General features: G+C 51.9%; 2 protein-coding genes across 2 annotated transcripts; both read left to right on the top strand.

The window, feature by feature from the left end:
- Positions 1-2,577: 2,577 nt before the first annotated feature.
- ETH_00001425 (At4g25680, related) lies at positions 2,578-5,846 on the top strand (the record flags this gene model as incomplete). Its single annotated transcript, XM_013377219.1, has 6 exons — positions 2,578-3,394; positions 3,628-3,823; positions 4,095-4,184; positions 4,361-4,640; positions 5,273-5,314; positions 5,412-5,846. The coding sequence occupies 6 exons, from the start codon at positions 2,578-2,580 to the stop codon at positions 5,844-5,846; spliced, it is 1,860 nt and encodes a 619-aa protein (XP_013232673.1).
- Positions 5,847-7,834: 1,988 nt separating this feature from the next.
- Positions 7,835-11,382, top strand: ETH_00001420 (uncharacterized protein; the record flags this gene model as incomplete). Its single annotated transcript, XM_013377218.1, has 3 exons — positions 7,835-7,852; positions 8,598-8,675; positions 8,797-11,382. 3 exons carry the CDS (start codon positions 7,835-7,837, stop codon positions 11,380-11,382), a joined length of 2,682 nt encoding a protein of 893 aa, XP_013232672.1.
- Positions 11,383-12,852: the final 1,470 nt, after the last annotated feature.

The following is a 12,852-nucleotide window of genomic DNA, read 5'->3' as shown; positions in this document are numbered from 1 at the left end:
CTGTGGCCCTATTTGAAGTCTTTTTGAAACTAAACTACTGTGCTTGCCACGAGCAACGCTAGCAGAGATTTCTTCAGGAAGGTGGAAGCAGTCTGGAGAGCAACAGCACCGTTCAACAGCCAACATGTGTGTGTGTCACAGTAAAAGGTCATAAGTGCACTAAACACTGAAATCAATACCCACTGAACATTAAATCACTTGGATAGCCTCAATTCAGCCCTAGACAGGGTCACGAGCCTGCTGCAGTAACCCCGCGTTTGAGTGGCGACTTCAGTGCTTGATTGAAGGAAGTCCTTTACCTCAATTACGTGTGAGATATAAGCTTGAAAATTTTAACTCCATCATATATTTTGTACTGCTGCTCTCGTACAGTTCTGCATCGTGCACTTTCGTGATTGTATTGACGCCTATTCGCCGTTCAGCACGGTTGAGGGTAGAAGCTGCTCGAGACTCGCCAATTAAACTTACTTGGCTGGCGCTCGGGGTGGCTCCGGCATCACCCTGTCGTAGCTATGAGCAGCGCATTGCACTCAGCGGCCTGTGATTGGCTAGGCCCGCCCCTAGAGGGTGGCTCCACAGCAGAATTTCTGATCAGCAGTACGTGTTCGCGCGGCTGCTAACGGTTGTCATTGCGGGTGTGGGGGTTGGAGGTTGCGTGGGAGGGTGGGTTGCCAGAGAGGTGGTGTCTAGGGCACGCGGAAGTGGCTGTTTATCTATGATTGGCCGCGTTTGGTATACCTGAATTGCGAGTCCCCCGGATTTACTGGAAATCACGTTGGTTTCAGGCACATGTGAAGTCGTCAGTGTGATGGGCTGGTGTGTGGGGCACGCAGGAGTGACTGTCTATTGAACTAGTACGAGGGATGGTCTAAATGTTCCGAGGCGTTTTGTCTACGAGGTCTGTTGCGTTTGGTATGTCTATTCGTTTCACAGGGGCTTGCGAGTATTCAGGTTTTCCTGGCGGTCAATTGGGATGGCTTTAGTTGTCAGTATTGTGACGAGCGATGGCGTTGAATGGAATGGTCGAATGTGTAGAATGTGTATCCTTGGAATGAACGCCATCCAGGTTTCATTCGTTGAGTGCTTCAGTCGGATTGTGTCTTCAGGAAAAAAGACAGTCTACGGAATTTTTTGGGGGGAAAAGACGGTTCTACTGGTATGGGGCACAGTCTACGGAATTATTTTGGGGGGGAGAGGACGGTTCTGCTGGTATGGGGTTCTTTAGGAAGTGCAAACCAGCAGACTGCCGGTTTCAATCTGTTGGCTATAGATGGCGATTTTGGCACGGTGGGGGTTGCGTATATTGCCGGCTGTAATCAGTGAGAGCAAGATGGCAGTAACAACCTGGGGACAGGTAGAGGCACAGCAACGAATCTGCACCTCCAGGGCAAAAAGAGTAGTCGTGTAAGGAGGCTACGAGGCAGCCACAGAACAGTCGCAATTAGAGGACACCCAGGACCCAATGAAGCGTTTTGGCTCCCAACTGTAAAGCGTGAAGTGACCGCTCTCCGCTAGAGCCTTTCTAGAGGCTGGTAAAGGTTCCGAAGCAATTCTGGGAGCTCCAGGATCCAGGAACCGGGCGGGCTGACATTAGGGGAATGAACTAGTAGCTCCATTCCCAGGGAAGCATGAAGATTCTGCCAAGGCCACGGTGTTGGGGAATTATAGTAGCTGCTCGTACATCTTGCTGGCTTTCATGCTATAGATAGCACCATACCCTGTTTTGTTGCTGCTGACGTTGCTCATACTTCTGGAGCTGTTGCTTTGGTATATTCCCGCAGAAACTTCTTTCCCTACCGACTTTCTTGTAATGCGGGGCCAATGCAAATAGTAACCGATGCAGTTCTGGTGTAAGGAAACATTGAAACGGGAGCAAAGGGAGAAGAGGCCACAGTCCCCCAAGTTTGTGGCCTCCTCTCCCTTTGAAAAACGTACACTCAGGGAGATCAGTACTTACGGGGAAACCAAGAAGAAGCAGTAAGGTGCATATAACTCATGCGGCCTTTTGGCCCTTCTGAAAGTCCTTTAGGGCCCCAGCAACAGCCGCCGACGCGCCAGAATGCTTGTCGGCTGCGCCCGGGCCGCTACGCCTGAAGAGTACGATGGAACCTACTCGTGCTCTGCTAGTTTCATTCAAATACTAATTCTAGGTTTCATTGCGCCTATTTGTCAGGACAATACTTTGGATACGGCAAATTGTCCAGTGTTTGGGCCTAGAGCCTAGGTTTATGCCGTCGCGGCCTATCCATCCGGGTCAATTGCCGCTTTGGTTTGTTTTTTTTTATACGCGTATTTTAGTCCAAATTAGCTTTAAAGCGTTTTAAATGCTTTTTGTTGACTCTTTAGGCGCCGACGTGGACCGAAAACTCGTTTCGCGTCGTTCAGTGTTGTTTCACGCGGGCCCATTCACCCCGCACTCCTTTGCGCCACTGGGGGCCCCCGAACTATCCTGGGACACTGGAATTTTTAACCTAGTGGCGCTTCCGTTGCAATGATATTGGAAGCATTGACAGTGGGGAGAGCTGCGGTGACTCTAACATAGACTGTAGCAGAACAGCAGCATCCCCTCGTCCCACAATGGAAGTCGCGGAATCTGTGCTGAGAAAGAGAGCCTCAGCAGGCATCGCCATTCGCACTAAGGCAGGGTTGCAGGGTAAGTGGGGTGCATCCGCGTGGTCGGACACGGCTCTTGAATGCATGTACAGGGGCTTATCCCTGAGCGAGCCCAAAGCAGCCTCAGCCTGTGAAAGCTCAAGCTCTCAAAAAGGCTGGGGATCCTCCCATTCGTATCCTTTCCTGCCTGCTCCTCGTGACATATTCGGCGGAACCCGAAGTAGCGTACGAGGGGATACCGAGGTTAAAGATGAGTGGCTGCTGGCATCTCCAGTTAGGGATGTGGGTACGGCTCTAGCACGAAGCAGCGGAAAAAAGCAACAGCATCCGGAATCTGAAGATGACAACGAAGCAGCGCAGCAGCTGAGAAGCCAGCTGCTGCAGCTGCGGGCTGAGGGCCACCGACGTGCTGCCCGTCTGCGGAGGGAGCGCCAGCTGCTGCAGCAGCAGCTAGCGGAGGCACGGCAGCAGCAACAGGTGCTATTGCTGCGTCAGCAACAGCGCAGCATTTGCACAAGTGTCGGTGCCAGCCAGGGCTCTTGTGACCCGTGGGGCCCTCCCACATTATCAGTGCCCCCTCCTGCTCCAGCGGTTGTCCGCAGAGGTCCTCGGGGTGGCCCCTTGCCTCCCTTTTCTCCCCGGATGGTGCTGCTACACGTGTACGACCTTACGCCAGCCATATCAAATTACGTAAATCGAATTATGAGGCCTCTGGGTGCTGGAGCCTTCCATGCAGGGGTGGAAGTCTACGGACAGGAATACTCTTTTGGGCAGACGACAGGTAAATGCACAGCTAGACTTGTAGCTAGGAAACCAGTTAGCCAGAGTGCTAGAGAATTGAACAGCGAGCTCGGCAATTATCCAGAGAGACAGATTGCCAGCGCTCGGATCGCCAGATAACTCGGTGAGAACCCACGTTTCTGCGCAGCTAGCAACGAATTTGGCCCGGCAGCTAGCTACCTACGTAGCTAGATAGCAAACAAGCTTCTGAGTGGGCCACATTTAGTGTTTCAGCGACTGCTGGTGCTCTGAGGCACTACGGGAGTGCAACGGCATCACTGGAGCCATCAACATTATGGACAGCTGCAGCGACGTTACCGGGAGCAGCTGTTGTGCTTGTTATCCTGGATACAGATGAAACGACTGGCGTGAGCGTATGCCAGCCCATGCAACACCCGGCCCATGTTTATAGAGAGACCGTACCCATGGGGTAGGTAGGCGAGCAAGGGCAATGTTTACAGGGTTTCGGGTTCACGCAGTTCGTCAGTAACTTGGGTGGTAGGCGGGTGAGCACAGTTTAGGGTCTACGTCGTATGGTTATCGTCTAGAGTCCATGTGGAAGCTAGTTGCCTAGCCTGAGCCTTTTTCCAGCCATCAGAGAAGATTCTCGTCCTGTTCAGGAGGCGGAGATCTTGCTAATAAGGGAAGGCCCAGGTACAAGGCCTCGGGTCTAGATTTCCGGGTCTGGAAATTCTCTGCAGGCCGGCCGACTTGGGCATGGATGAGTTTCTCTCCCTTGTAGAAGTTCTGAAGGTCGAATGGCCCGGCAACTCATATGACGTTCTCAGCAGGTCGGTTACTCCTTCAGATTTTAGGGTCTAGGGTCTAGGATGTATTAGCACCACAGAATGTCCTCCCGTCTTGGCAGGACATTGTTCTCACCACAGAGAGCAGCGGTGCTGCCTCTTTAAGCTGCATGCTTGCCCTATCATTTAAGCTTGCGGTGCGGATACTGCTGCCTGTGCAGGAACTGCGTGAACTTTGCGGATCACTTGTGTGTTTTGCTGGGAGTTGGCCACGTGCCGCCATGGCTTTTTAGGCTGCAGCGACAGGCCAATTCGATTAAGGGGGGAGCACGAGCTGCTGCTGCTGCTGCCGCCGCTGCTGCTCGTCAGTTGCAACGCCTGAACACCCAAGCGCGGATCTCGGCCACCGCCATGGCAGCAGCAGAAGCTGCAGCCACAGCAGCAGCGGTGGCAGCAGGGGCAGCTGTCTCCTTTGGAAGGTTTATCAAGCACGCTCACCAGGTTAGAGACAGAAAAGCGGGGCTGCTGCCAGCGGGCCCCAGGGTCCCCAAGGGGGCTCTCAAAACACCGGAGGGGGGGCCCTCACGCAAATGTCTGGGGGCGCAACATGGTCCTGTTGACACCGGAAGAATAGCAGACGCCTCTCATGATAGGAACTCTTCAACAGTAACCGAGCAGAAGACTCCTACGGGCAATAGCCAGGAAACTCCTTGGTCTAATTTCTTTAGTGGAGTCCCCTGTAGTCTTACGGGGTCCGCACGGCCAGAAAATAGATCAACAGGAGCCACTCAATGCATGTGCTGCAAAGCGAGCCCCAAGTGGAGCCCGCTAAAATGGCAGCCGCACGCCAGTTGGGTGGGATCTCCACGGGGGACAGCTAAGACACCTTGAGGGCCCCTTGCTCAAAGGCCCCTAGGGACCCTGGAGGCCCCCCTCCTAAAGGGCCTCAAGAAGCCCCCTTGGGGAACCGGGGAGGTCTGGGGTTCCCCTGCAGCATCATTGCTTGGGGAGGAGGCAAGCGTTACCACGACAGCATCTGTGTTCAATGTACCTCTTCGGGTGTGTCGCCACTGCTGCTGTCTCGCTGCTGAGGCATGACGCTGCTAAGAGTGGTGCTGTGACATTGCGCGCAGGAGGTTCGGCTCTCCGAGGAAATGGGCCGCTTGCTAGTAGAGGTAAGACCAGAAGCTTTGGTTTTCAAACACCTGTCCTAGACAATTGTTGAAGGCTGCTTGTTCAAAGTTTAATCCTTGCGGTGTGTGTACACTGCAGGGCATGAGTTTTCTAAGTGAACGCTTCTCAGAGGGAGTTTCTTGCATCCCTTCTGAATGGAATGAAGAGGAAACTACAGCTTTAGAGCCTTTGCACTTGTTCGACAGGGCGCCAACGCCGCCTGAGGGACTTATAGCGGAATCATGCGGTGCAACTTCAGAAGACTCCGCGGAGAAGCTCTCGGAAAGCCCCGTAGAGAAGCCCTTGGAGAAGCAGGGGGATGAACGTCTAGAGGAGCTCAGAACAAGCTCTTTGGTGAACCCCGAAGAGGGAACTCCGAGAGCGCCGCGAGGTGCTACTGAAGAATCGCTTCAAGGCGCCACAATTCTCAAGAGCTGGTCACAAGGATCACTTTCATCTCTTAGTCAGGATACAGAGCAGCAACGTAAATCACCGTCTGACTGGCCCTATGCTGCCGACGCCATTTTGCCTTAAGGAGAGCATCATAGGGCCGTTCATGCTGAAGAAGGCTCCCGGGAATTTTCAGGGATACTTGAACTCCTTTCTTTTTAATAAATAGTATAAGGTCGCTGGGATCCGCCTTCATAGAGAGAAAGGTCTATAGGACCCGTATGTCCTGCCTCACCGCACACAAGGGCTGTCTCTGCGCTGTCTAAAGGGGACTTCCTTGCCAATTTCTTTTTTTCATTTTGTTTTCAATGTGGTTGACAGATAAACTGCACACTTACATTACATTACTTCCAGCCATACACTTACATTTTTCTTAGGCAAATCCCGGTGGCATCAGAGGGCGCTGTAAACCTCCAAGTTTTCGAGCGCAGCTCCCACCAGGAGTACTTTTTGTGACTGTTGAATGTGGGTAGATGGATTCGGGCTGCCACTGTTGCAGCATAAGGCCTAGCGCGAAAGGTGTTGGACTGGCAGGCGTCTACATACAGGTATAAAGCGGTGGTGCACAGATTCAGACTAGGGCTACCCAGAGCGCGCCTGTCGCCGAGAGTCTGGCCAAGGGTGTCACGTTGTGGTGACACGAGTTCTTGTTCCGGAGATACGCTTTGCGGAGGTGCCCTGTTATTCGCTGGTACAACTCTTTGCAGTGTTTCTACACTGACACTGAGGTGACCCTCTGACTAACCCTGCCGGCAAGCGTGTCTGAAACTCGCAGTCTATTATTTCTGAATTCAGGTTCACAGTGTAGATCTTACTGTTAGCTGCTGATTCCGTAGATACTACACTCGGGTGACCGTCTGGCTACGCCTGCCAGCAAGCGTGGCTCGAACTCATAGTGTAGCATTTCTGAATTCGGGTTTACAGTGTAGATCTTACTGTTAGCTGCTGAATCTGTAGATCCTAAGCCGCTTCTGAAATGGCTATCGTAGTTCTCTTGGGCTTTGTGAACCCTATGCGTCCAGTCATGGTTCAGAGCCGAGGACCTTGGACGTGAGATTTTCTACGGCTTGTATGACCTATTAAGGCATTATAAGCGGAGAGCTTCACAGCGTTTCTCCTGAATTTCAGAAGGGTGAAATGGCCGTGAGATGATTGTATAGAATTCTAATTTCAGGCCTTAGGGCTAAGGAGGCTGGCCAGCCCCCAAAAGTGCTCGAGTCTCTACTGGCCATGCGATGAAATTTCAAGAGAATGCCCAAATGCTTATTTTTTCTGGAAGTAACACATGAAAAGGATTAGCTTTCAGGGTTTAGTTTAAGAGTTAGGCCGCATGGTCCCACCTGAAACGCCTCAAGGCCCAGCCTGGAGATCGGGCAGGCTGTTCTACGGTGTTTTCACTTAAGCGTTTAGGATTTAGCGCTAATGTTCCGATCAAAATCATTTATTGCTTGTTCCCTGCCGAGAACGCCTTCAGCCTAGCCCACTTTGGTGTATTCACTTACCTTTGCGTTAAGATTGCCGGGTTCAGCTTTCGGGACGTGCGGCACAGTGCTTCAGGAGCTTGGAATCCAGTAGTCACAGAAAGCAAACATGTAGAGAGAAGTCTTGAGCACATAAGGCCTTTGGGGCCTATTGCTTGCGCTGTATCTTGACGTCCAGATTTGAAGAATGCTTTCCCCTCTTTGCCCCTGAGGATAGGAGTCTGAGATCTTAGTGCTTCTTTTCAGTTCGATCCTTTGGGGACTTTCGAGCCGTCTGTCCCCATGGCTCGGGGTACCTTTGAGCAGGCGACAAAAGATAGCTCGCATGCCAAGGCAAAAAAGTCGCACATATATCGACTCCGTGCTGCCCACAGAACCCAACATCCTCGGCACAATCGAAAAGATCTCCATACTGAGGCATACAGAAGACAGAGCATTAAAATCACCTGGGTGCTGCTGCGGCAGCAGCAGCAGCTACGGCAGCAACAGCAAAAGCTTGCGAGAAATAGACAGCGCAGCAAGGAGACGGTGGAGACTGAAAAGGACAGTATACACCCCGTACGCTTTTTTCTGCCTTCATTTCCATCCTCCATGCGACACAAAGCTATGGTAGGTTAGGTACAGTGAAGTCTCGCGAAAAGCTTTGTTGTGTTGACTAGTCTGCAAAGCATGTAGTCAATGCAGCAGAAAACAAATCGGTCACATTGCGCGCATTGAGAATTCTACTCATTCAGCAAGCCCTTGAATTCGGCTTGGTAGATCGGCAGGCCATGCATTATTGGCACTAAATACAAAGAACTTAAAACCGAGGTTTAGGAGTCCGGGTATCTGCTGTATCCCTAGGCCACGGATGTTCCTTCGTGTGCTTTACAGAACGCTAACACAAGAAGGCATTCCTGGACTTCCAAGCAAAACTTCCCTCGAGACCGGAAAGGGCCACTTAAAACGCTAGCGGACATGCGTAGGCGATGTAGGCTTAGGCACTCACGAATACACTTTGTAGTTTAGCCTTCGAAGCCTATGGAAACCCATTTCTCAGTTCTAACAAGGCAGACTTCACTGTTTATTACTCAATGCCAAGTAATTTTGGCTCAGGATACAGGGTTTGGCGTGGTTTCAGGGAGGGAAGCAAAAAGAAACAGAGACAAAGAGCCAGCAACCACGGCATGTCAAATGTAACATTTAGGGGTCAAAGCTCACGGGTTTACGTCTTTGGCGTAGGACTGACAAGAGAGGACATCGAAACTGTCTTCTGGCAAGAGGAACAAGCGATTAAGATTATTCTGCATTATTTTTCTGGCTGACATTGCTGCTGCGGTTGCTGCTACTGCTGTTGCTGTTGCCGTATCCTCAGGCACCCTCATCACCGACCTCCCAGAGAAGCAACGAAAGCACAAAAAATGTCGCCGCGCTTGAGGTACGAGGCCTTGAGGTACGGGTCTGAAGCCATACAACCAAGTGTGGTGCATATAATATGCAGTATGAGCTAAGACGTGGACCTGAAGCTCTATGCCGTGAGCCCAACAACAAAAATCAAGTGTTTGTTGTTGCAGCCCGAAAACGCTGTTGTCCGCCCTCTCTTCCGTCCTGTCAACTCTCACGAGCTGGTCCACCCACAAGATAACCAAGAACCCCAGGAGCCGCAGGACATCCAGCGACACTGGGGGGTCGAGTGCCTCAAAGGAAATCCCAGCAGCAATTTGCCCAATCTGGTATCCGAACGCACACAAAACCATTGTGAAAGGGTGTCGGCGGGGAAGCCTTCGCAAGCCTCAGTGAAGTGTTACAGAAGGGATATAACTGGGTTGCCACCACTAAGAGATATCACGTGGGTGAATTCGCGCTTTGTAGCGTGTCAAGGTCCCCTAGAATCAACCAAAGCGAAGGAAGCTTCTCTAAAGCAAACAGTAGAGGCAGAGCATGAGCTGCTTCGGCCTCCTGGGGGTTCGCTGCCTGCAGTTGGGTTTTCTGTGCAACAGAAATACGAAGTGAGGCCGCAGCATGAACAGAAAAACAGCGAAACGCTGCAGGGGGCTCTCAAAGCGAGAGTGCTTATGCAGCAGGGCAACTCTGTCCCGCTGCAGCACGCAGCAGACTTATTTCAACAGAGCACACAGCAACGGGAGCGGGAGCAGCACTGGTCGCAGCAGCAACAGCAGCACACGGAAGGAGCGCAGCTGGAACAACTGTCACAGCATCAACATCAACAAGAGCTGCAACAACACCAACACCAACAGGAGCTGCAGCACCTGTCTTTTCTCAGAGAAATTCAACAACAGCAACAAAGGCAGCAGCTGCAGCAGCTGCAGCAGTTGCAGGAGCTGAAGCAGCAGATTCAGCAACACCAGGAGCAAGAGCAGAAGCAGCTGCAGCATCAACAGCGGGTGCAGCAGAGCCAGTTGCAACAGAGTAAACACATGCAGCAGCACGAGCTGCAACAACATCAGCAGCTTCAGAAGCAGCTCGACATGCTGCAGCTAGAGAAGCAGCTGCTACGGGAGAAAGAGCTGCTGCTCCTGCATCTCCAAGAGCATCAACAACAACGTCTCCAAGTGGTCTCTCTCGCAAGCTCCTCCGTGAACAGCACCTCCGGGGCCCTTATGGGGCTCCAAGAGCCCTCACAGGATCTCTTGTGTAGTAACAGTGGATGCAGAGCCATAGAAAGGTCTATTTTGAGGAGGCTCAGTGGTCCCAAGCAACTTCTAGAAGAGGGCTCTGTGGTTACGGGGAAGCCTTCATGCACCGTTAAGTCTACTTCTCACGGAAAACACAACAGAAAGAGTTCCTCCCGGCTGACACAAACAAAGGGGGCTCTTCCGAAAGAGCTTTCTTCTTCCAGCTCTCGTAGAGTTTTCAGGGCCCCCAACAGCAAGCAGAGAAGGTCCCAGGAGGCGAAGACATGCGACGACAACAGCGATTGCCCTTTCCCTACGTTTGATTCATGTGCAGTGGGGAACGCTTCAAAGATGAATTCCAAATATTTGCAAGGCGGGACCCAAAGAAGAAGTAAAAGGAGCAGCAGAAGGTCTTCCATCTTGAATCGGGTAATGGAGGGGTCTATACTCAGGGACTGCTGCAGCCCACAGTACCTAATGGGAGACGGCGCTAGAGGAGATTCCCGGAGGAGAGCCCCTCTTAGAGAAGCTCCCTTAAAGAGCACCCGACGAACTTTCAGACCCAGAAGGCCCCCACATCAGCATGCCAACAACCTACGTGTAGCTTTGAGACCAGATTGGAATCACCGAAGTCTGAAGGGCTCTCATCACCAAATTTGGACTAATGCCACTGAGGGCTGTTGCACCCTCGAGGGCTCGCTTTCTTCTCTTTCGCTCACGGTGGATGTCCGTCTGGGGCTACGAAAACTTAGTAGCCAAGGGCGAAGCCTAATATACACAGCTTGGCAGCGCGTCAACCTGGGGCCTCCAATGGGGACCAGCTTTAGGGAGACGGGATGGGCTGTCAAGCAAAACAGTAAGGAGGCCTCTGCAGGGGCTTGTGTGGGCAATTTTGAGGGCCATTTGCAACGTATGGTGGTTTTGGACGCTACAGAAGGCGTATCAGATGGTCTCAATGGGCATGCAGAGAAGCGACTGGGCGTCAAGTGTGGTCTGGTCGCTTCTTCCGCATCTAGGAATGGTACAGGAGGTGAAGCAAAACACTCCAGGGCAAGTAGTGCCACCACATACGGGGTCTCTATAGCGGGCGCCACGGAGAATCCCTGGAAAAAGCGTCCCGTAAGTGAAGAGATGGCGATCCATGTACCTTTTCTGGGGGCCATCAAAGTCGAAAGGCCACAATTGTTGAAGCGCACCCAGCAGAAACTTCAACCGATCTGTGGAGTTCCCTCTACCCCAGGTCATCAAATAAAACCAGCCGCTGAGAGGACAAAAAGGCAGCAGCAGCAGGTGATTGCTGAAGAAACTAATACGTTTGCAGACGTAGGGGTGGGCCCTCATGAGGGAGGTGAGAAAGGAGATATGCTACGCAGCAGAGCTAATGAAGAGGAGCTTGCTTCTTTTGCTCAAATATATGAGGCTGCTGTCAAGGGCGAATCCCCACTTCAGAAGCCCTCTGAGGCTTCCAGCCTTGAGAGCTTCGGCAGCATCTATGGGCCGCCTGCCTTTCCCTGTCTTTTCTGACGTATGCCTTTTACTAAAACAATAAGTGGAACTTCATACCAACACGCAGGTTAACATTTATACTAGTTGCTACCTAGCCAGTCAGCTACCCGTAGCTAGCCCGTTGCCGGTAAGTCTATTTAACTAAATACCTTAAAAGTTATATAGCCAAAACTACTCGTTCTAGCGAGCTTTCAGCATAGCTACTCTTGAGATTCGAGAAGCTACGGCCTTGCTATCTTCATGATCAAGAACATATGGTTCAAGTACGAACACAGCATTGGAATACGGGCGCCGGGGATCGAACCCGGGATCTTTCGCGTGTGAGGCGAACGTCATAGCCACTAGACCACGCCCGCGAAATAGGCCTCCAGGTCTTTGCCTTTCTATCTAAGCAGGGGTAATCCACCAAAAACCGAAATTTCCCTCCCGCCTTCTTCGCTAGTTCCCTCTGTCGCTGGGCAGCGAGTATGCAGCCACTTTGCGAACCGTTGAGAATGCCATGGACCTGACAGAATCTAAGTACGTGCTTTTAGGCAATTAACGCTAGTTGTAGGAAGCTAATACTGTGCAATAGAAATTACCATACGGGCGCCGCGCATCGAACGCGGGATCTTTAGCGTGTGAGGCGGACGTCATAACCACTAGACCACGCCCACCCCAAACGGTGGCCACCCCCTTCCTGCGTGTCTAGTTAGAGGTACTCCTTATCTTGCGTCAATGTGTCTAGTGATCACTGATCACTCTGAATACGTGGCTTGGTAGCTAGACGCCTAGCCAGATAGTTCTTGGGGGTTGAGAAATAGTCCACAAGCTGAACAGCTGAATCTGGAGGATTGAAGTTAGTGCATTAGGAAAAATCCGGTGGCCAGGAAGACTAATACGGGTGCCGGGGATCGAACCCGGGATCTTTCGCGTGTGAGGCGAACGTCATAGCCACTAGACCACGCCCGCGCCGGATTACCCCCGTAGGCGTGCTAGCCACACGGTCTGTAGATATGTACTTGTTGTGTAGCTGCCTTGGTATCTGGGTGGATGGCCAGCTCGCATACAGAAAAGAAGGTAAACCCTTGCGAAGCGATAGAAGCCGATGCGCGCTGTCAGGGTGGCTGATGAGAAGGCGCACAAAGGTCGCAGACTGCAACGACGACGCTTGCGCGAGGCTCTCACCGGGGGTCTTTTTTGAGTGGGATTCGTACCGTAGCCACTAGAATTCTTAAGCAGAATCAGATCTACACAAACGCTTGACCTTGCGAAGCGAACACGATAGAGCTTTTGCAAAACGGGATGAGCGGGCTGTAGAGCCACACAATGGCTCTACAGCCCGCTAAATAGGTGTATTCCAGGTGATCCCGTTTCGTGCCCCCATTTCGATCCCATTTCGTATTTTCCAGAACCTCAAGTCTAGGAGCAATTTACTGCCGAGTAAACTTACATGAATTCTCTCCAGTCCCCTTCCAAGCCCCTTGACCTCTTGTGCCAACGGGGAAA

The sequence above is a fragment of the Eimeria tenella genome, genomic scaffold (genome assembly GCF_000499545.2).
Source record: "Eimeria tenella Houghton genomic scaffold, Eth_scaff48, whole genome shotgun sequence".
Taxonomy (NCBI): Eukaryota; Apicomplexa; class Conoidasida; order Eucoccidiorida; family Eimeriidae; genus Eimeria; species Eimeria tenella.
This window is presented reverse-complemented; position numbering and strand designations above follow the sequence as displayed.